The sequence below is a fragment of the Arvicola amphibius genome, chromosome 6, assembly GCF_903992535.2.
Source record: "Arvicola amphibius chromosome 6, mArvAmp1.2, whole genome shotgun sequence".
Lineage (NCBI taxonomy): Eukaryota > Metazoa > Chordata > Mammalia > Rodentia > Cricetidae > Arvicola > Arvicola amphibius.
This window is the reverse complement of record NC_052052.2, coordinates 151,478,696-151,502,031: the sequence shown is the minus strand read 5'-3', so window position 1 is coordinate 151,502,031 and position 23,336 is coordinate 151,478,696. Positions and strand designations below refer to the sequence as shown.

Sequence of the window (23,336 nt, the reverse complement as noted above, 5' to 3'; positions counted from 1 at the left end):
AGATCTGCCTGTCTCTGTCTCTGGACTGGCAGAGATAGACATATCTTTCAAAAAAAAGTTTTATTTATTTATTTATTTATTTATTTATTAATTATTTATTTATTTATTATGTATACAGCATTCTTCCTCCATGTATGCCTGCACGCCAGAAGAGGGCGACAGATCTCATTACAGATGGCTCTGAGCCACCATGAGGTTGCTGGGAATTGAACTCAGGACCTCTGGAAGAGCAGCCAGCGCTCTTAACCATCTCTCCACCCCTAGATTTTCTTCATGTAACAGAGAAAATTGCAATGAAAGACAATGGGATAAAACTGCATCTATCACAGCAACATAGCCTGGGCTTGGTTTACTTTTTAGTTGTTTCAATTAAAAACAATAGTGCCCAGACAGCAGGGAGCCCAAAGGAAGCAGACCTCTATGAATTTGAGCCCAGCTTGGTCAACACACGAAGTTCCAGGCCAGCTACGGCTACTAAGTGAGATTTCTTTTTTTTTTTTTTTTTTTTTTTTTGGGGGTTTTTTGAGACAGGGTTTCCCTGTAGTTTCTAGAGCCTGTCCTGGAACTAGCTCTTGTAGACCAGGCTGGCCTCGAACTCAGAGATCCACCTGCCTCTGCCTCCCGAGTGCTGGGATTAAAGGTGTGCGCCACCACCGCCCGGCTCTAAGTGAGATTTCATCTCAAAAAGAAAAGAAAAACCTAACAACAAATAAATACAGCAGCAAAAAAAGTTAATTAATCACTAACACGCTTGACTTGCAAGCAAGAGACCTGAGTTCAAATTCAAGCAGCCCACACAGAAATTCAAGCATGCAGTGTGTTTGTACCCAGCAGTGGTGAGACGTGAGAAATGACACGCAGACCCATTCTCTGGATGCTCATGGTTGAGTCAGCACGGCCAGTGTCTAAGTTCCAGGCCAAATGACAGGCTCCATTTCAAACAAAAAGTGTTGGTCACCTGAGGATCTCCACTCAAAGCTGTCCTCTGACCTCCATATGTTATGCCCACATGCACCTGCACATCCAGCCATACGTACACACACATACACCAAGCATCAGGTTTTCATTATGTCAGATTTTAAGAATTTACAAAGGTAAACCAAGGAACTGATAACTCACAAAGCCACAGAAACACCTCACAAATAATCAGCACAACAGTTAGGACTCAAAACAATTAGGTCTGATTCCACATGCAACTGACTTAATCTCTTGTGTAATTCAGTTTCTCATATGTTGAATAGAGAAAATTAAAAAATACCTTTAAAGATTGTTAGGATGACTGAATGATGTAATGTTTGTAAATTAAGCCAGATACTGAATACTGTACAAATATTCACTAAATAAAAGAAAAAAACTGAGACCTACAACAACCCGTGAAACATCTCTAATTAAAGAAAAAAAATCAATTGAGTATGGGGATATATGCCTAAACCTCCAGTATTTGAGAGGCAAAAGGACACAGGAGTTTAGGGCTAGACTGGGCTATGTGAGACGTTCTCAAAAACTAGAAACCAACCAAACAAAATCCCCAAAATCCCAGAGAGGAAAAGTGGAAGAAGAGGAGGAGGAGACTCACACTATGACAAGTAGAGGACAAGAAAATTATTTCTCACTGAGTCAAACAGATCTCGCTCTGGAGATCTCTGCTTTTGGAGGTATATACTCATAGGCCACACGGACAGACTGTAACCAATATTCAACTAATTCCTTCTCTTTGCTTTTCAAGAGACAAAAGAATTATAGCCTTACAAAAACTCAGGAATCATCCATAACCATTTTCTCTAACCAACATAAGGTCTTTTAAGAGATAAAGGGGGTTTCTCAAAAAGTACACATGCAACAAAAATGAGACAAACATTCCCCACCTGACAAACATTCTCCTTGAGTGCTGCTCCTCCACCGCGTTCAACCTGCAATTTTTTGGATGCAGACATCCCAGGATCATGTTCTACACCATCTTCAAGAATCTCCTTGGGGCTGGAAGCAGTCCTGTGGATCATCAGTTCTCCCTTGCAGAGAAAAAAAATAATACCCCACATCTGTATTATTGATGTCTCCTCCATATAACCCCCTCCACCCTCTGGGCTGCTATTTGTCTAGCCATCAAGCACTTACAGATGTTCAGCCAATCACGCGGGCGGACTGCATGCAATGTTAGTTCTAACCCTGCTGTGATTGGACGGGTAGTGGGCGCCTCATGCCCTGCCACTAACTGCTCTGAGGCTTTTCCACTGGAACTTTTTGAGCTGTTCCACTTAAAGGTTTCACTAAGGGAGAGAAAACATTCTTAAGTTTATTTGATTACTTATTTGTCCTCCAGATCCGTGTTTCCTAGGCAATGCCCCCTTGGGCATTCTATTCAAATTAGAAAGAAAACACTCAGCAGCAGCATCTGTGATGCTCACAAACTGGATCTAATTCTATTTTTAACTTGAATTCAAAAGCTCTGTAAAGACAGCTTTTAAATGCTTTTCAAGAGCTGATGTTTATAAACATCCCAAACTAAGCAACTGATGGTCAATAAATAAGAATATGGAATTTCCCCCTACCTACAGCAGTCTGAACTTTTATGGGGCACTATCTAGGTTCATTCATATTATTTGGTTACTTAGACTGTACTCTCCAGTTTTAGAACAACTTCACTTATTAAGACAACACTTATATATAATGTATCTGCTATCTCAAGCAAAGGGGCCATTATCCACAGTTGCAATTTATACTTTGCTAGAACTGGGCTCTCCATAAGTCAAGATTCTTTAAACCTTCAAGGGGGAGGATAGGTCGTCTAGTGTGGAAGGTGATTCTCTGTGGAAGGTGGAAAGGTGAGGAACTGAATGATACCTCCGAGCGTGGAGCCTCTTTTGAGGAGCCGTCCTTTCTCACTTTTTTATAGTGTACTCTGGCTGTAACATGCCTTTGTCGTTTTCGCTTCCTTGGTTTATCAAATATCTTGGTTGTGCCTACAAAAGGAAAACAAATGTTACCTAATAGCTAGCTACTCAAATATATGTCCAGCAACTTTTATCCTTAAATTAAGGATCCTTAAAAACTATGGTAAAGTAAAGTAACACCTAACTCAGAATCTACTTATAACTGAAGTGTCTAGAATACTGAAACAGATGTAAATAAATCAATTACTTATTGGTTTATTTTTGGGAGACAGACTCTCTCTTGGCTGTGGTCCAGGCTGGCCATGAATTCAAAGAGATCCACTTGCCTTTACTGAGATTAAGGTGTGTACCATCATCCCCAGCAGTAATAGGTTTTATCTTATTAAAAAAAACTATTACTTGAGACATAAAGCTAAAATCTAGCATTTATTTTCAACAACTATAGCTATGGTTGTATTGTAACTTAATTACAATAACAAAAGAAAAGTCCAAGAAAGGAAGAAATAGCAATAAAACATAATAACTTTCAAAAATATAAAATATGTTTATGTATACCTGAGTATTTGTACATGTAGTGCCTAGGGAGGCCAGAAAAGGATGAATTTTCCTGGCGCTAAAATTATATGCAATTGTAAATGGTGCTAGGAACCTATCTCATCCTCTTGTAAGAGCAGCAAGAAGTCTTAACCACTGACCCATCTCTCTAGCCTAAAAGGATGTTCTTAAAGTCTATAAAATGTTGCTGATGTATGTTGAATCAATTTTCTTTTTATAAGAAATTATTTTCATTTTATGTGCATCAGTATTTTGCCTGTATGTATATTTGTATGAGGGTGTCATTTCTTGAAGTTATAGACAGTTGTAAGCTGCCATGTGCATGGTGGGAATTGAACCATGGTATTCTGGAAGAACAGTCAGGGCTCTTAACCACTGAGCAATCTCTCCAGCCCTTGAATCAATTTTCATGTTACAAATACTTCAATTGAAATTGTTTGTCAATATACTGTCCTACATAAAGATTTTCTCTAAAGTGAAAAAAAGAAGTTTCTGCCAGGGAGTGGTAATACACCTTTGATCCCAGCACTTGGGAGGCTGAAGCAGGTAAATCTCTCTGAGTTTGAGGCCAGCCTGGTCTACAGAGTGAGTTCCAGGACAGTGAGGGCTACACAGAGAAACTCTGACCTCAAGAAAACAAAAGTAAATAAATTTAAAATAGATTTCATTTAATTTTACATAATAGTAGGGGAACTTAGCAGGGCCTGACATGAATAGCAAAGGTATAGGTCATAAAACAAAATTAGGGCCAGAGAGATGACTCACTGATTAACACTAGCCTTTAAATCAACATGGTAAAAGGACAGAATCAACTCCAATGAGTTATCCCCTGAGGTGCACATATAAATAAGTAAATGTTGTATCAGTGCTTACAAAATTAAAGCAATCTCAAGCAAGGCATACTGACACATTTCTAAAACCCCATCACTTGAGAAACAAAAGAATCAGGAGTGCACAGATCATCCTGACCTGCAGCCTGGGTCACATAAGGCAACCTCTAAAAGAGAAGTGTGTTGTGTGTGTACACACACGCGCCATGCATGATGGTGCACACCTTTAATCCTAGTATTCTGGAGGCAGAGGCAACAAAAAAGGACAACCATGTCTATACAGATAAACCCTGTCTCAAAAAACTGTGCACTCACACGAGGATGGGCTGAGAGCTGGCGCAGACGGGGGAGAGGGAACGGCGATGGAAGAAGAGACTTCATGTACATATAAAAATGCAGGCAAAACATGCATACATACAAACACAAATAAATCTTTCATCAAAAGTAACTGCATTTTATAACAAGATGTAGAGGAAATGCACTTACCATGCAGGGAAAAATTCTAGTCCCTAGGTTCTAGATTGGAAAAAACAACTTATTTTTTTTTTAATATAAACAGGTTAAGAACTAAGATGAGGACCGGGGGAATAGCTCAGTCAGTAAAATATCTGTCTTGTTTGCATGATGACCTGAGTTCAATCCTCAGAACCCATGTAAAAGATGATGGGTACAGTGGCATGAATTTGTAATGCCAGCAAATTAAGGTGGGAGACAGAAATAGTGGTTTACACATGTAAACCAAGTACTCAAGGAGGCTAAAAAAAAAGATTTTCTATGTGTTTATAACCAGACTCAGCCAGGTACATAGTAAGTTCTAGATAAGCCCAGACTTTAAGCATAAAACATTGTCATAAAAAAAGCAGAAAATAAGTAAAAAAAAATTCAGATGGAAACAGGTAAGATTAAATTTTGTCTCATGGAGGTACGAAAGTGATCTCCCTACATTTTGTGACTTAAATTAGGATTATCATTGAGTGATAGTATACCTTTTAACATTCAACAATTACAGTGAATATATAATCTCACCCAGCAGAACAAGACAAAAAATTCCAGTTTCTTATTTAAATTCTTTGTTATAGAAACTCTAAGGGCAGGCATTTCATAAGATGTTCTATGATATTTACCACATAAGCTAAATCTTCAATATGCAAGATCACTTTTCTAACATGAATTCAGCAAATACTTGATGGATCTTAAAAATAGAGCCTAAGGGCATCAAGTAAACTAGAATTACTGCCTGAGTTTACTACCATCCTTTTCTATACCATTTTTGTACTTCATTTTGAGGTAGTGGTATCTTCTTCAGTTATTTTTAGCAAAGCCAAACAAAACCTTGTCCATGTTTGATATATACTAAGTATCTTAATATTTAATAATGTTGATATATTAACACTAAAATTTTCTCCTGTAACTAGCTGTCCTAAGGAAGCAAGGTGTTAGAACTAAGTAAATCTTTCCACTTCCCATGCTAACCTTGGAGCCTACCTCACTGGGGGAAAGTGTCCCGGCTGCTCCAGGCTTTCTCAGAGATATCTCCCTGGTCTCATACTCGGCTCCAAAAGCTTCTAAAGAATCATAAAGAACTCTGAAAAACACTCTTGAGTCCTGGCTTTGGCAATACTCAGGGCATGTAGCTTGCTTCATGGAGAGTCATGCCCAGCTTTGGTCCATTTCATTTTGGAATGAATCCACTATTTTCTTATTTAAATTTTTTTTTTTTTTTTTTTGAGAAAGGGACTCATATGTCGTTAGTTAGCTTAGAACTTGATAAGTAGACTAGGCTGGCCTTTAACTAACAGAAATTCATCTGTCTCTGTCTCTTAAGGACTATGCTTAGAAACATGAACCATCATACCCATCCTTTCTATTTGTGTGTGCAGATACTCACTGAAGACAAACAGAGGTACTGGATGTGAAAGTGTTGGTACAGGATCTCACAGAGTATAAATGCTCTCACTTATAAAATTTACTACTTCTCCAACCACTATTTTCACCATTTTAAATAACTTTCCTCTAATTTTAAAGTACTCAGGCCCAGAATCATAAAATGCAAAAAAAAATTCCCATAATCTTTTACTTTAAAACTCATCTGTATGAGTATATTATTATAGACTTTTAAAATGGAAACGTGGTCAGCTTTTGCTATCTAAAGTATGTTTTAAACTCATGTACTATACAATATTCCTTCCTTAGCCGTACCCGTGTGAACCCTGTTATGTCGTCTCATTTTCTTCTACTGTAATTAGTGCCACAGTTGCATAGTTTATCCTCTTATCATTAGAAGAATTTTTTTCTGATGTTCTAGAACAGGGTTTTACTCTGTGGCTCAGGCTAACATCAGACTAATGGCACTCCTTCTTGCTAAATCTTCCAGAAGCTGAGATCATAGGCATGTGCCAGCACACTTTGTGATGCTTCATGCACATTAGTCAAGCACTCTACCTGCAGTCCCTAAGCCTAGTGTCTTAACACTGACCAGGACTTACACATAATAGGTCTCTCCTTAAAGGGGGATCTGCCTGCCTACTCAAGGAGATCCTTAGACACTGATCCCATGTTGGGAGCAGTGAGGCCCCAGATCCTGAATTTCTTGTAATCCCCTGATCTGAGTGACTACAGCTGCTCTGAGCACGAGAACCTTCAGGAGTTCCTGATGGCAGGAGAGTGGTTAATGGTGGGTTTGGCTGGGGCGTGGCTATCTCTATATAATCTGCCCCTGAACACAATAAAGGGGGCATTCTTGGGGAATTCAAGGATGACCCGTGTCTCTGTCTCTCTCTGTGTGTGTGTATGTCTGTGTATTTTAACCTCCTGCCCCTTGCCCGAATCTCACGAACTGGGTGCCAGCACACTGAACACAGACACGGGGGCTCGGTAGGCGAAAATCCCAGGAATCAAGGGTGTTGTTAGAATTAATGACCTCGCGCTCTCTGGTATAGTCTATAACTGGCATTCTTCATTTAGTAAGACAAAAAAATAGATTTGAAAATGTTAACCTATACTTATACCTATGAGTAATTTAATAAGCATTTTAGACTAATGTCTACTTTAGGATCTGATAGTGAAATTTGTTCGGATATCATATAATTTTAATAGCAATGTTGTATGCAGTACTTAAAAGTGATCTGTATCTTCAAAAACACTCTATCATCTGGTCAGAAATGGTGCGTGTGTGCATGTGTAGGCAAGGACACGCTAAAGCACAGAGAACATAGAGTCCTAGCAACCAAACTAAGATTATAAAGACACGCAGAAAGTGCCTTTAGCCTCTAAAGACATTTTTCCCACCCCTGATTTGCAATCTTAATTCAGCTAAAAAACAGTTTATACTTCAAAAGAACAAACACTTGGTATTAAAATCACCACCTAGTGGATTTGCCAAAAAAAAAAAAAAAAAACCCATTACATAGTAGAAAGTATGATGGGTTTAAGTCAAATGGGTGTAGACTGTCTGTAAAGAACACTTAACTAGCCCTGCATGGTAGCACATTCATTTAATCCCAGCATCTGGGAGGCAAAGACTGATTTCCGTGAAGTTTGAGGCCATTCAGGTCTATCAACTAAGTTGCACTCCGGTCAAAGCTACACATGGAGATCTTCTTTTAAAAAAGAAATTCACTGTCTAGTTTGTATATACTGTTCAGTTCTTGATTCTGCACAATGGGGATTCCAATCTGGCTGTAAATAATTAGTTTAAAGAGAAAAACTCTGGTTGCGGACAGCAAAACTTCATCTTATCATTTCTGCTTCACATTCTTGATATTGTTTTTGTTTATTTTATTTTTGGTTTTTCTAGACAGAGTTTCCTGGAACTTGCTCTGTGGACCCAGCTGGGCTTGAACTCACTAGGCCTTTGTGTTTAACCTTTATGTGCTCTTAAAATCTACTTTAAAGTACTAAAAACTGGAGTGGGAGGAATCTTTTTTTTTTTTGGTTTTTCGAGACAGGGTTTCTCTGTGGCTTTGGAGCCTGTCCTGGAACTAGCTCTTGTAGACCAGGCTGGTCTCGAACTCACAGAGATCCGCCTGCCTCTGCCTCCCGAGTGCTGGGATTAAAGGCGTGCGCCACCACCGCCCGGCGGGAGGAATCTTTTTAAAAAATAAAAAGTTCCAAGACATTTGTGCTAGTTAACCAATGACGCTATTATCAACGCTACTGTTTCTGACTGTTTTATGGGGATAAGACTTTACTAGAGTTAGTAATATTCAAGACTAAGAGAAGAGTTAACGTAGAGTTCTTTTTACTTGAAGGTGCTAAGAAGAGAACTCATGTCTCATGCATGCTGGGTAAATGCTCTATCGTGAGTTAAGGGTTTCTGGAAACTGTATCCAAGAAAAAAGAAAATATTTGTTTTTTTGTTTGTTTGTTTTGATTTCTCTTATTATGTAGTTATGGCTGGCCTGGAATGCACTATAGAAACCAGGCTGGCCTTTAACTCACAGAAATTCCCGTTTCATCTTAACAAGTAGTGGGATCACAGGTGTGCACTACCTTGCCCAGCTATAGATATAAAATCCTCATGCGCTCATCATGTAAATGAAATTCGCAAAGGACAAAGTTTATAAGTTTATTTATTTACTTATTTTCTAGTGTGCATTGATGTTTTGCCCGAATGTACGTCTGGGTGAGGGTGTAGGATTTCCTGGAATTATAATTAAAGATAGTTGTGAGCTGCCATATGGGTGCTGGGAATTGACCCAGGTCCTCTGGAAGAGCAATCCATGCTGTTAAACAATGAGCTAGTTGACATTATCTCTAAGCCTTTTTTTTAAAGCAAGCAAACTGATGCACAGGTGTTTCTAACTGCCCATGACTAAAATCAACCAACATGTATGATAATACACTTAACAATCATGGATCATGGTATCAGAAATGCACATCTAAGATTTTGCCAATAGACCATATCTAGTGCTATGTGCTCAATTTTGAAGTGATATTTCAATAATGATTCTAAAACCGGAATAGTCTGTGGAATTTCAAATAAAAGAAAATCAAGCCCTTAAAAGTCACTACGGGGAACAGGCCCGGTGATCCACCCCTTCAATTCCAGCATTTGGGAGGCAGAGGCAGGCAGATCTCTGTGATGTCAGTTTCATCAGTTTCAGTACAGCCAGGGCTATATAAAGAGACCCTGTCAGCTCTATCTAACAAGAGGAAGGAAGGAACGAGGGAACAAGCAAACACACACACTACAGCCTGGTCTATAAAGTGGGTTCAAGGCCAGTCAGGGCTACAAACAATTCAACTAAAGGGTCAGGAAATTGAGGATTCAAATTGGAACTGAGTGGTAAGCTTCCTCCACGTTAGCCAGCTTTCATCATGCTAAAAGGTCCCATTAGAGTGCTAGGGAAGCTATAAACCTGACAAACAAGATACGTCCACTGGAGCAACAGTCACTTTCTGAATGGATCTGAGGCCTGCTCCATTGGATTGCATTCATAATTGGTACTGTGAAGCTAATCAAAAGCCTTTGACTAAGAAGGTCACAGGCCTAGGAAGGGAGGAGGGGAACACCTGGTTTATTTCTGTATGACATGTTGCCAAGCTACTTTCTAAATGTCTATGTTTATATCTATAGATTAATGCTGCTTTCAGCCTTGAGCAGAGATTTTTTCTTGCATTAGGCAGTGGTTAAAAAAGGCAATTATAACAGGTCAAAGTGCTGAAAATAGGTGGCTTTTCAGTACCCAGGCCTAAACAGTACATCTACATCAACCCCACTAAAGGTTGGGGAGCACTGTGAAATAAAGAACAGAATGACTGTAAGAGCCAGGAAAGGAAGAGTGCTGTTAGACTGTCTCCTAGAGATGGCACGGCCATTCTCTTCATGAATTCATAGTAGCTGTGCATAGGAGACAAATGGATTCTGTCAACAATTCATTATGAACTAGGGGACATACAAGACCTCGCCTTTCCCTACGGAACCAGTGAAAAGACATCACAGCTGAGAGGAAAGGGAGAGAGTAGTTTTCTCTAGGAGTACAGTTACTAGTAACTTCCCATCTCCACTCAATGACACCCCACGTATGTCAATGCAGGAAGCACACTGAAATCACTGTGTTATGGAAAACAGACAATAAAAGAAGGTGAAGGCAGCTGTGGTTTATAGGGAAGAAGCATTACAGTGGGCACAGAAAAGAATGGAAGACAACTACAACAGAGAAGATCAAGCACACGCTAGCTGATAGTCACATTTATACCCAAAGAAACTAAAGTCAATTTAGATGTTATAAAAAACAAGCTAAACAATTTGTGTAGGACAACTCAGATAATTTACGATTTTCCTCTCAAACTACACTGGACATTTTCTACCACAGAAATCAAAACTTGATCAACGCTATGAAATTAATGGTACAACCTGGAGAGTTAGACTACTTGAGGAAATTAAGGAGGAACTGATATTTCACAATTGGTCCAAATATTCTCATACTAAAAACTTTAACTTCATTTAACTGGTAACAGTGTAAGACTAAATAGATTCCTATGGATTTCAGAAAGCATGCCTAGAAAGTCTCAAAACTATAATTGTATGGGTTCATCATTTTAAACAAGAAATTAACATTCTAGTCAAAGTGCTTAAAATTTGTCTGCTTTATATTTTCTCAACATCAAAAATACTTACCTCCACGATACTCTTTCAAATGAGATGTAGCACGTGAGTCAATGATGCCATTCTCCAAAGAACCCACTTCAAAGCACTGTAAATAGGCAGAAAGTAATAAGATTTACCAGGTAAAGAAAACCATTCTTTAGCACTGTATGTGCTACAGCCATAGCAACAATGGCAATTTCTACTATCAATACAGTAATTTAAGCACCCGGGAAGTTGAAGCAGAAGGACTACAATTTGTAGTTGGAGACTGGATAATAAGACCTAAGCTTGCTCCAGCTAAGCAAGGACAGAAATCCAAAAACTATGACATTTATTTTCATTTATTTATTTACTTACTTATTTCTGGTTTTTTGAGACATGGTTTCTCGTGTAATAGCTCTGGCTTTCCTGGAGCTCACTTTGTAGATCAGGCTGGCTTCAAACTCACTGAGATCCACCTGCCTCTGCCTCTCAAGTGCTGGATTAAAGGCGCCGAGTCAACACCAATGACTAGGAATCACTATGATTTTATAGTATTGTTTATTTTCCTTTTCAAGATTGATCAAAAAATACCTTTTATATTCAGTTATTTTGTGTTATTGGAGAGGAATATGTGCATAATGGGGATTGAGGAGGTCAGAGGACAACTTAGAGGAGTTGGTTCTTTCTTTTCATCGTGTGGCTCGGGAATCAGATTAAGGTTATCAGGCTTGGAGATAAGTCCTTTACTCTCCAAGTCGCCTCTCTAGCCAGATTTCTAAAGAACCAACTCTATTTTGATAAAAGAATTAACTTTCTACTTCTGTGTACCATTTAATAATACTGGACTTTTCACTGTTAGTGAAAAGCAAATCTGTAACTGCAAAATCATGATTTCAAATATTTGAACTTTAATCCCAGGACTCCAGAGACAGAGGCAGAGCAATCTCTGTTAGTTCAAGCCCACCCTGGGCTACACAAGATTGAATCTGTCTAAAAGAGAAACAGAGCTCACACAAAGGTAATCTCAGCACAAGAGAAGTGGAGACAGGAGTGATATGGCTGGGAAGACCGACAGGAATATAATGCAAAAGGAGTCAAGCTCAGTGCAGTCTGAGGACAGAATCACGCCTTCAGCCTGCGCATTGGTAGAGGTAAAAGAACTCTCTAGTGGCTGGCCTCTCCGCTTCTCTGATCTTCAGCATTAACCCTTATATCTGACTCTGGGTTTTTATTATTTTTTTTTAAGATTTATTTATTTATTACATATACAGTGTTCTGCTTGCATGTATGCTTGGAGGCCAGCAGAGGGCACCAAATCTCATTACAGATGGTTGTGAGCCACCATGTGGTTGCTGGGAATTGAACTCAGGACCTCTGGAAGAGCAGTCAGTGCTCTTAACCTCTGAGCCATCTCTCCAGCCCCCTGGGTTTTTATTATTAAGACCATCTAGAATTCATGCTAAAAACAACACAAATCAGGTTAAAAGGTTTTAAGTTTTAAAAATATTGTGCAAGCCGGCCATGGCTTCTCATGCCAGGGACTCTTAACAGTTGAGAGGTTGACAAAAGAAGCACAAATATGGGACCAGACTACCATATATACAGTAAATGCCAATACACACTAAAACTGAGCAAGAATCTGCCTTAAAGTAAATAAATAACAACTAGCACCAACTTTATCATAAAAACGTATTTCACTTGTAAAGAAAATCTCAGTCTGGTAATATAGCCTAAAATGAAGGCTGCTGGGGAGATAAAGGCAGGAGATTTTTTGAGAATTTGATTCCAGGTCTGCCAGTAAGCCCAAGTGTAAATGTGCTTCTGTTTCCCAGCCACCCAGACCTGAATAATCACACAAAAACTATATTAATCACAATACTGTTTGGCCAGTGGCTCAGGCATATTTCTAGCTAGCTCTTACATTTTAAATTAACCCATTTCTATAAGGCTCATGGTTTGTTACCTCTTACTTCTTGGGCAGCTACATGGTGTCTCCCTGACTCCACCTTCTTTCCTCCTCTATCTCTGCTTGGATTTCTCCCCCTTGCTATATATAAATCACCTTGACTGGCTTCACATTTACTTGGGTGATGTGGAATTCCTCTCTGTGTTTTATTACCACTGGTTAATAAAGAAGCTGCTTTGGCCTATGGCAGAGCACAAATGTTATGAGAATAACCAACAACCTTTATTTTTTTTAAAGACTTATTTATTATGTATACAATGTTCCTCCTGCATGTACACCTCTATGCCAGAAGAGGGCACCAGACCTCATTACAGATGGTTATGAGCCATTCTGTGGTTGCTGGGAATTGAACTCAGGACCTCTGGAAGAACACCCAGTGTTCGTAACCTCTGAGCCATCTCTCCAAACCCCCAACAACCTTTTAAATTAGATTTAAGGACTAATCCATGAGCTGGAACCCATAGCTGACACTGTCAACAAGAGCAAGAAGCCAAGGGTAGTTAAGTCATTGAACAGTATTTTCCAGACAATCAAACATATCCTGACGGCATGCACAAATTCAAATCAGACAAAATCCTAGCAAAGAGGAGAGGAGGTAGACATGAGGTCCTACCACTAGTCATGGAGTTATTGCATTTGACTAAGAGAAAATTAGTTTTAGCAATGTAGTAACACTTGGTATGTCAACCACATTCTAAGAAAACAACACTGACAGAGATAGTTGGTCAACACAAACCAGATTCCAAGATTTTTTGTTCTTTATTTCTGAAATTATTTATTTATCTGTTTACGGGAGACAGGAAGAGAGAACATGAATGTGAATGGGGAGGGAAGGAAGGCGAGAGCTAGGGGAATTAGAAAGGGGGAATGAATTTAGTCAACATACACTGCATGAAATTCTCAAAGAATAAACAAAAACATGATTCAGAAGGGAAGGGAAGGAGGAATCTATCTCAGAATGCATGCTGAGCATCTGTGAGCTCTAGGCTTAATTTCTAATACTGTCAAAAGGAAGGAAAGAAAGAACAAAACAAACACCTGAAGTCAGCTCACATCAAAGCATGTACTGCAAAACAGTTTTTAAATATAAGATCTCACATAGATCAAGGACGAATACTAAAACTATAATTTCTATACACACTGGCATACATTGTCCCCACCTCTACCCTGCCACAAGGGAAATATTTGAGAACTTTCTTTTGGATTCTTGAAAATACACATACTACACATAGTCCTACATATAGCATAACATAATAAACCTGAATTTTTAATTAGGCACAAGACAAAACTATAAAGCATAAAAGTATACCATAATAAATTACATGAATGTGGTTTCCTTTCTTCTCTTTCTTAAAATATCTCATGTACCCTTACATACCAGAGTTCATGTCCTCTTCATAATCTATCTTATGCATAAGGCAGTCCCTCCTTTGCACTTTTATGAATACATTTTACTGGATCTCTTCTTCTAAAAAGGCACATCTTTATCACATGTAAATTTGTTTTCCATAGTAGTTCTCATTAATCAACGTCTCCAACTCTGCTAAAAAGGTGGCAGTCACTTCTGCAACAGCAGACAATGCTTCTCTAGTAGTTTTTAGATATTGCAGTTCAACTCTATTCCTAATATCTATGTAGCTAAATTTCATTTGCATAGCTTTGTATTACTTTTTCTGAGGTTTTTATAATGATTCGATCCTTTTTTAAAATTAATTTATTTACTTATTTGGTTTTTTGAGACAAGGTTTCCCAGTAGCTATGGGGCCAGTCCTGGAACTCACACTGTATAACACACTGGCCTCGAACTCAAAGAGATCCTCTTGCCTCTGCCTCCTGGAGTGCTGGGAATAAAGGTGTGTAACACAACCATCAGGCAACGACTCAATTCTTCAGACACACCTCTATGCCATCAATTGGAACACAGTTTCTAGTTTATGTGTTCCACCCACAAATGCAATGACCTTTCCATTTTAACTGGGCACTTATTAAACACTTCTGATTGTAATTTCTGTAGCTTGAAGAAGAATATCAAAAGTTTCACAAATTTCTGTCGTCATAATTTAATGGGACGATGGCTCATTCTTAATAGACTTCTCAGCAAGCTCAACATATAGTTTTATTTCCTTATTAACACAAGAACATTTACTTTTCCACTTAAAGAAGGCACTTACCAGACTCTTTAGCATATTCAAGCTGCCAGCATCAACTCGCACTTTAGAATCCTAACAGGTCAAAAGCATCACTTCAAAGCAAACAGTGTCATACCATGAATTAACCCAGTAACCCACACAACGCTATAGATAGCCTGGGCAAAGAATAAGTCACACACATGCATCTTAAATATGAATTGTGTATTTCTTGAATTTGCCATTAAATACTTATAGTTAATAGGGTATAGTTATTAGTTAATTGGAACTGTGGAAAGTGAAACCACAATTAAAAAAGGATGACTATGCACATCAATGTTAGAAATACTACTGACAAATGCAATTTTTAATCATGTTTTTCATTTAAATTAAAATTTAAACCTATTTTACATTTGACAAAAAAAAAAAAACAACAACAACAACAAAAAAAACCATACCTTTCTAGAAAGGCCAAGATCACCCTTCTTGGGCATAAATCCAGGGTCTAAATCATTGGACTCAAGAAGTTTCTTAGTTGGTTTTCTTTGACGCTTACTTTCATAATTTCCTGAAATGCACATAATTTTCCTTAGATGCTTTGAAAACTCAGCACAAGCTGATTTTGAAAAATAAAAACTTATATTAATATAAGTCACAATCTTGTTTACATTTTTTCATTATGTTATAAGAAAGGGAACAGTAGGAATGTATTATTCTAAAATAGTGCTTACTAAAATACACTAAATTTTACATAATGAAGGCACACATTAATGCATGATGACTGTGTGCATATGTGAACCATAGAATAAGGGCACAATCAAAAGGGCAATCATAGCAGTCAACTGATGGTGAGGATAAATAAAGTAGAGCTGGAGTCTGGGCACAAATAGACCTTCAAAACAAGTAAAACAAAGCCAGGTAGAGGTAGCACACACCTTTAACCACAGCACTTGGAGGGCAGAGGCAGGAGAACCCCTATTAGGCCAGCCTGGACTACAACGTGAACAGTCAGGACTACATACAGAGAAATCCTGTTGGGGAGGGGAATCAAGCCTCCACCCGCATCACCAAAAAAGACAAAAGAAACAAAACAAAAATGTAAAACAAGCTAGGTGTGGTAGTGCACCCCTTTAATCCCAGCAGTCCAGAGACAGAAATGGGCAGATCTCTGTGGATGAAAAGACCAGCCTGTTCTAAAGTGAGTACCAAGTACAGCTAGGGCTATAAACACTCTCAAAATAGAAAAATAGTAAAACAAATAATCTTACAATATAAATGCACATGCACACATGCACATACACATATGTTTGTGTGATACAGTAAGCACTTATTCCTGTTCCCTAAAACATACCTTTCAGTTAGGCCAGATGGCATAGTGTATAAAATCACTTTGTGCCAAGCCTGACAAGTTTGATCCCAGAACAAACATGATAGAAGAAAACTTTCTCTCTGAAAGTTGTTCTCTGAACTCCACAAATATGTGGTGACGTGCTCACACACTTGTGCATGTATACAAACACACACAAATAATTGTAATTTTAAAAATCTTTTAGGAGTTGGACATATAGTCCAATGTCAAGGCACTTGCTTAACATGTATGAATCCCTAGGAGCGATCCCTGGCATGGCAAAAATTAAAACATAACATAAAATGAAACCAAAATCTTTTAAGATTCTGTTTTACTGCAGTAAGAATAACTAGAATTTTAAGAAAAAATACCAGTAACTAATGTTGGGGATGTATAGATACTTATTATCTAAATAGAAAGACAAATAAGAGTCCTTGACAGACTAAAGCAGCACCCAATAACACCAAATGATATGAATAGCACTTTTAGATTTAATTCTCCCCAGGTGAAATAGCAAATAATGAAATGAGAACCAGCTGGAAATGAACTTCAAGGGAATACTAAAACTTACTAGATGCTTAATTTGTTTGCAAAATTCTAATGTTTCACACTGATTCCTCTTGTGCTGTTGGAGTGTACCCGCAGAATTCTAATGTTTCACACTGATTCCTCTTGTGCTGTTGGAGTGTACCCGCAGAATTCTAATGTTACACACTGACTCCTCTTATGCTGTTGGAGTGTACCCGCAGAATTCTAATGTTTCACACTGATTCCTCTTGTGCTGTTGGAGTGTACCCGCAGAATTCTAATGTTACACACTGATTCCTCTTATGCTGTTGGAGTGTACCCGCAGAATTCTAATGTTTCACACTGATTCCTCTTGTGCTGTTGGAGTGTACCCACAGAGGCCAGAGCTCAACTTTGAAAGGTGTTCCTCAGAGCCCATCCACCTTGTTTTCACTGGGCCCAGGGCTTACAGGCTGCCTCTGACTGGCATTCCCAACATGCACCACTACACCTAGAATTTTAATGTAGGTACTGGGGACTGAACTGCAGCAATCATTTCATCAACTGAGCTATTTTTCCAGCTGAGCTATTTTTCCAACTCCTATTATAGCCAGTTTATACATGATGAAACAACTTTAGAGATTTTTTTGAGTTCAAGGTCAGCCTGATCTACTGAGGGAGTTCCAGGACAGCCAGGGCTATATAATGAACCACCTTGAAGAAGGAGGGTGGAATAAATAAATAAATAAAAGCGCCACCCAGACACCAAAAAGTTTAAGGTTTTTTTTTTTTTTAAAGATTCTTATTTATTTGTTATGCATATAGTATTATACCTGCATGTATGCCTGCAAGCCAGAGAGGGCACCACATTTCATTGGTTGTGAACTACCATGTGGTTGCTGAGAATTGAACTCAGGACCTCTAGAAGAGCAGCCAATGCTCTTAATTTCTGAGCCATCTCTCCAGCCCACCTGTGTGCAGCGTTCCTACTTGTTTGCTAGTTCACACTGCAGCTGACCAATAATCATGAAAGGACAATAAAACAGGATAGTTTCTAAAACATCTCCTTCACAGTACTCCACAGATTCATTTGTGGTCAGAAGCTATATCAAATTAGCCACTATTTTAGGAATTTCCTTGAACAAAACGTAAACAGTAAAAGATGTTAGCTTTACAACAACACATAGAAGAAAGTTCCTGCTACATCCAATCACATCTGCTTATACACTGAGACCCCAGCCCCACCTTACCTGGTGTCTTAACAAGCAATTCCTCAGACTCAAGGGCAGGCTGCGGAGAGACTTCTGGAGCCACAGGAACAGATAAGGTCAGCTGTGGCAACTCAGCATGTCCAACTCCAAGATCTGACTGAGCCAAGGGCCCTTCCAAAAATGGAGCCTCTCTTTCAAGAACTGGAGGCTCTTCTTTAGTTGAAATCAAAGAATTCTCATCCACCTGCTTGTTCTGAGCACTAGAGCGACATCGGGCAAGAAGGCTTTCGTCTTCACAGCGGGAACTTACCTAAACATAGTAGGCATAAATAGAATACACAAGCCAAAATTATTAGAATTTACCAAAAGGGGGAAAAAAAGGGCAATTAAAAACACAAAACATAGGCCGGGCGGCGGTGGCGCACACCTTTAATCCCAGCACTCGGGAGGCAGAGGCAGGCTGATCTCTGAGTTCGAGGCCAGCCTGGTCTACAAGAGCTAGTTCCAGGACAGGCTCTAGAAACTACAGGGAAACCCTGTCTCGAAAAACCAAAAAACACAAAACATGAAGGACCTAAAGGTGGTAGCTCACACCTTTAATCTCGGCATGGGCACTCTGGAGGCAGAGGCAGGCAGATTTGTGAGTTCAAGGCCAATCTGGTCTACAAATCAGTTCTAGGACAGCCAAGGCTACAACAGAGAAACCCTGTCTCAGAAAACAAAAGCAAACAACCCCCCCAAACAAAACATACCAAAAAACCACAAGAGATTCTGATACTTGCTATTTCATAAATTAAGCTTGAGGCCATTATGCTAAGGGAAACAGTTCAAAGTAGTACAAAACTCTACTAGTTGAATCTGGAAGAATCAAACTCAGAGATTTAAAAAAAATGGAAATGATAGAAAGGAGAATTATTTGCCCAATAAGTTTAAGAAAATAAATATTTCTAAAGATGAACGATACTTATGACTGTATAATAGCACAACTACTCTAACTTGTAGAACTGTATGCTTAAAATAGCTACTATAATAGACTTTGTGAAATATTTTAGCAAAATTAAAAAGAAAAATGTTTAACATTGACACTTTATAATGTAAAACCAAAGAGAGAGGGAGGGAAAAAAAACCAAAGTTCCTCCTAATATTACCAATTAAAACTAAACCCCTTGATTAAAAGAAACAATTATTTTACTTTTAAAGAACTTTAAAGTTTAATAAAAAAGACTGAGCTTAATGTAGAGAAAGATGAAAGAAAATCTTTAAGTCTTTTTATGTTATAGCCACTAATAAAATTAACAGATAAGGGTCTTCACTTTTTTTAAACCACAGAGCAATGGCTAACAAAGTACAGGACATTCCTTTGCTACTAATTACATACATACTGTTAATTCACAAAGGTGTAAAAGAAAAGTAAAGAGATTAGTTAGCATTATGAGAACTTTAGTTCACTAAAAAAAAGTTAGGGCAAAACTATGTATTTTCATTTCATTATCCAGGCTGTTAATGTTTCATCATAAGAACCTTCCTAAGTACTAAAACACTCTTCAAAAGCAGAGGGTAAACCAGAGAGAAACTTGTTGATTCCCTCACACACCTTCTGAATAACTAACACAGGTATGCAGACGCTGTGCTAGAAGATAATAGTAAACAAAACAAACACCAGAGAAGGACCCCAGTTTAATGGTCTTCTGAAGATAAAATATGATACTACAGGTAAACCGCCATCTTCTAAAATGTTGCTGCATACCTTATGCACTTGTTCCTGTACCTTCTTTTGTTTTTTCTTAGGAGCAAATATCTGGTCATATTCTTCTGAATATTCCAGAAGCCACTTGCTTGGCTTCCTAAGACGTTTCTTCTCTGACCGAATAGCTACAAGAGAAAATAACTTCAATATTAATTAATGGATTTAATTAATTATTTAAACCCACTCTGTCAGCAAGGCGTCTGTGAGCAGTGGTGGCACACGCCTTTCATCCAGCACTCAGGAGGCAGAGTCAGGCAGATCTCTGTGCCTTTGAGGTCAGCCTGGTCTAAAGAGCAATTTCTAGGACAGCCAGGGCTACACAGAGAAAGCCTGTCTTGAAAAACCAAAATAATAGGCAGGCTCAAAACAATTTTAAAAGATATAAAAGGATTCTGGCTTGAACCGTAAGAAGCTTGATACTATTTGCTATGGATTGTCAAAAACAAAAGTTGGGAGTTTTTTGGGTTTTTTTTTAACTCCTCATATACACAATTCTCTATTAGTAAGGAAATGATTAAACTGAAGCCGGCATTCTGTATACCAATACAAAGTTAGCATATACCTAAAATATATAAATTTAATATATATAAATATATATATAAAAATAAAAACACAGATTACTAACTGGCTAAACAGGAGCAAGTATCTGATATTCTTCTGAGTAAGAAACACCTTGAGAATTGGACATGACCGCTGAGGCTACAGAATTGTTTCATGTCAGCCTGGGCATAAAACTTTGTCTCAAAAACAAGCAAACAAAATAACAAACACAAAAACACAAACACCTTAGGAAGCCAAGTTCATGACTTCTAGAAGGATATACAACCTAACAGGGTCAGATAATTGCTCCATTTCTTCTACTCAGTTCCACACTGTCCCAGTTTTAAAACATGTACGCTGTTACAATGTAGCACACTGAAGCCCCTTTAGGACTAGAGGCTAACACCTACACAATAAAGTAGGGTCTGTTTAGGAGGTGGAAGCTGTTCCTACCTCAGTTGAATATAGTATTGCTGTTTTTGATGAAATGGAAAGCAATTAGAAACTAGTTCTATAGTGCATATCTTTAATCCCAGCACTCATGAGGCAGAGGTAGGAGGGTCTCTGTGAATTTGAAGCCAGCTTGGTCTACACAGAGAGTTCTAGGGCTATACAGTGATACCATCTCAAATAAACAAACAACAAATAAATGTATTAATCCAGGAAAGCCAGCCTGAAACCATAGGAGGAACATATCTCAAAAAAAGGAAGGGAGGGGGGAACAACTAAATGTTGAGGTCAAATATTAAAAGGCTAAAATAGTTATTAAACGTATAAGCCTACATTGCTACCTATATAATTATGCAGCTACTCAAAGTATAAAAAAAAAAAATCAATGGGATTTTTCTTATTGTTCCATGTTAGATAATATATCTATAAATGAACCAAAGAGGAGCATTTTCCAAGCATGTGAAAAGTTTTCTTGAGTTCCTGCCAGCATGACAATGTTTCTTCTACTTCTGAAACAGACCATACCCTAGAGTCTGGGAAATCTTGTTTTTGGTTTTGTTTTTTTTTTAAAAGCCAAAACATAACTTGGAATAAATATACACATTTGTATCCATGACTTTGTGCTCCGAGGAAAACTATAATAGATTATAATCTAATAATTTCCTCATCAGACATTCAAGTTTTGCAACACATTACACTTATTTCTAATGGGAAGGAACACCAAAAAAATGTTAAGAAACAACGGGTTTATTATTTCCAATCACCTCACATTCAAAGACCTCTGATCTTCAGTTCAACATGCCAGGCAGAAAATGGCATCTCCATTTTATAAATAATAATAAAATGGGGATAAAAAAGGGAAAGTGGTTTATCAAACTCACTATGTAATTATAAGTCAATTATTGAGGTAGGACAGCCATGATAATAATCAAAATCTCTAAAAGCGTGAGTGGTTTTAATTAAAGTGAGCTCCTGTGTTTGTTAGTTAGTATTGTATCTGTCCCCTCATTCCTAAACAAAGTTTCAATCCTAGGTTTCAAGACTGTCTTGTTCCCTTCTTGAGGTTGCTGTTCCCATTAGATAGTGGCAATTTAGCTTTCTCAGAAAATACTCAGGCCAAGCTTCAGTTTTCTGGCTATTTCTTTGAGGCAAACAAAGAAGCCAGCGGAGTACAAAGAAGTAGATAGCAGAGTGAGATAAATCTGTATTCAGTGATCACATGCATTGCTCCTCGCCAAAATCATGTAGAACACACTAAAAGTTTAGGACCTCAGTTGGGTGTAATAGTGAACACGTTTAGTCCCAACGAGGCAGGTATCTGAAGTCAGCCTGGTCTACAAAATGAATTCTACAGCAGCAAGGGCTACATACAGAGAAACCTTGTCTCAAATCTGTCCCTACCCCAAATTAGGGCCTGATAAACTATTACATTAGACTTTTGGGGGTAACATTTTATTGGAGTATAGAGTCACACTATTCATTTCTATATGGTCTATGGCTTTTTTTTGCCACCAAGGCAAAGGTTAGTAGTTAGAGAGGCTATACGGTTCTTAATGCCTAAAACATTTACTTTTAGGAAAAAATTACCAGCACATTCCTTAAATAGTGTAACAAACTGTAAAGTGAAAATAACTAGTAACAGTTAAATGACTTAAAAGACAGAAGATACGTTCTTTTTCTTTCTTTTTCCCATTTACAATACCTCAACTCTCACCTACCTTCTTCCCAGATTGCCCAAACAGTCACAACATGGAACAGTTGGAAGAGTGGAAAGAATTTCCCTAATCCATTTCCTCCTTTTTTAAAAATTAATTTACTTTTTGTTTTCAGAGAAAGAGCTTTTCTGTATAGCCTTAGTTTCCTTGATGCAAGTGGCCAACATTAAAACAAGTTATGAAAAAGGACAATCAAAAAAAAGATGAATATAACACAAGCTTTGAATGCTGGAGGGCAACAGGAAGAATGAATGACAATCAAATGAGCAAATGGTAGATCGTGCAAGCATTTACACAGGCTGAGCAGCAGCAGTGGACAAACCGGGAGCTAAAACTCATCACCACTGAAATTCTCAGAAAAGAAACAAGCTCTTATTCCCATTTTACAAGTATAAACTTTCAAAAATGAACACAATGTATTGTGGAGAATAGACGTCAACTTCTTATGCTGGTAGATTACAGTTCAGAGAGCACACACACCAGCTAAAATAATAAAATAGCCATAACACCAAAACATGCCAAATGGTGACCAACTAAGGAAAGAAAAATGGGATGTGTATATATAACTATGCTAAATACTACTTAGCAGTATAAACAAGTTATTGCTACATGTTACCACATATGATCACATGCAAGTCAGATGAGATCCAGTGTGCTTATGACAAGCCAAAATATATAAGGTGAAAAGCAAAGCTTAGAGACTATATACTACATTATCACACTAATATGAAATGACAAGAAAAGTAAATCTTGAACAAAAATTGGATTAGTGGTTGTTTGAGCCGTTGAGAAGCAAAGAGTGAAAATTATATACACAGACTATAGTGCTCTTGCTGGTATGACAGACTATTCTAGAGTTTATGGAAATGAGTGCAC

The 23,336-nt window shown here is 38.1% G+C and overlaps 1 protein-coding gene across 9 annotated transcripts in view; it reads right to left on the bottom strand.

Annotated features, from left to right (window-relative positions):
* Nsd1 (nuclear receptor binding SET domain protein 1) overlaps positions 1-23,336 on the bottom strand; it is a 108,843-nt gene that overhangs the window by 36,848 nt on the left and 48,659 nt on the right. For all 9 annotated transcript variants that reach the window (XM_038335593.1, XM_038335597.1, XM_038335592.1 and 6 more), the window contains 6 exons: positions 19,756-19,880; positions 18,048-18,318; positions 15,401-15,510; positions 10,899-10,974; positions 2,842-2,960; positions 1,866-2,009 (listed from right to left, as the gene is read on the bottom strand). In XM_038335593.1, the coding sequence (XP_038191521.1) occupies positions 1,866-2,009; positions 2,842-2,960; positions 10,899-10,974; positions 15,401-15,510; positions 18,048-18,318; positions 19,756-19,880 (845 nt within the window). The remainder of the gene's footprint in view (positions 1-1,865; positions 2,010-2,841; positions 2,961-10,898; positions 10,975-15,400; positions 15,511-18,047; positions 18,319-19,755; positions 19,881-23,336) is intronic.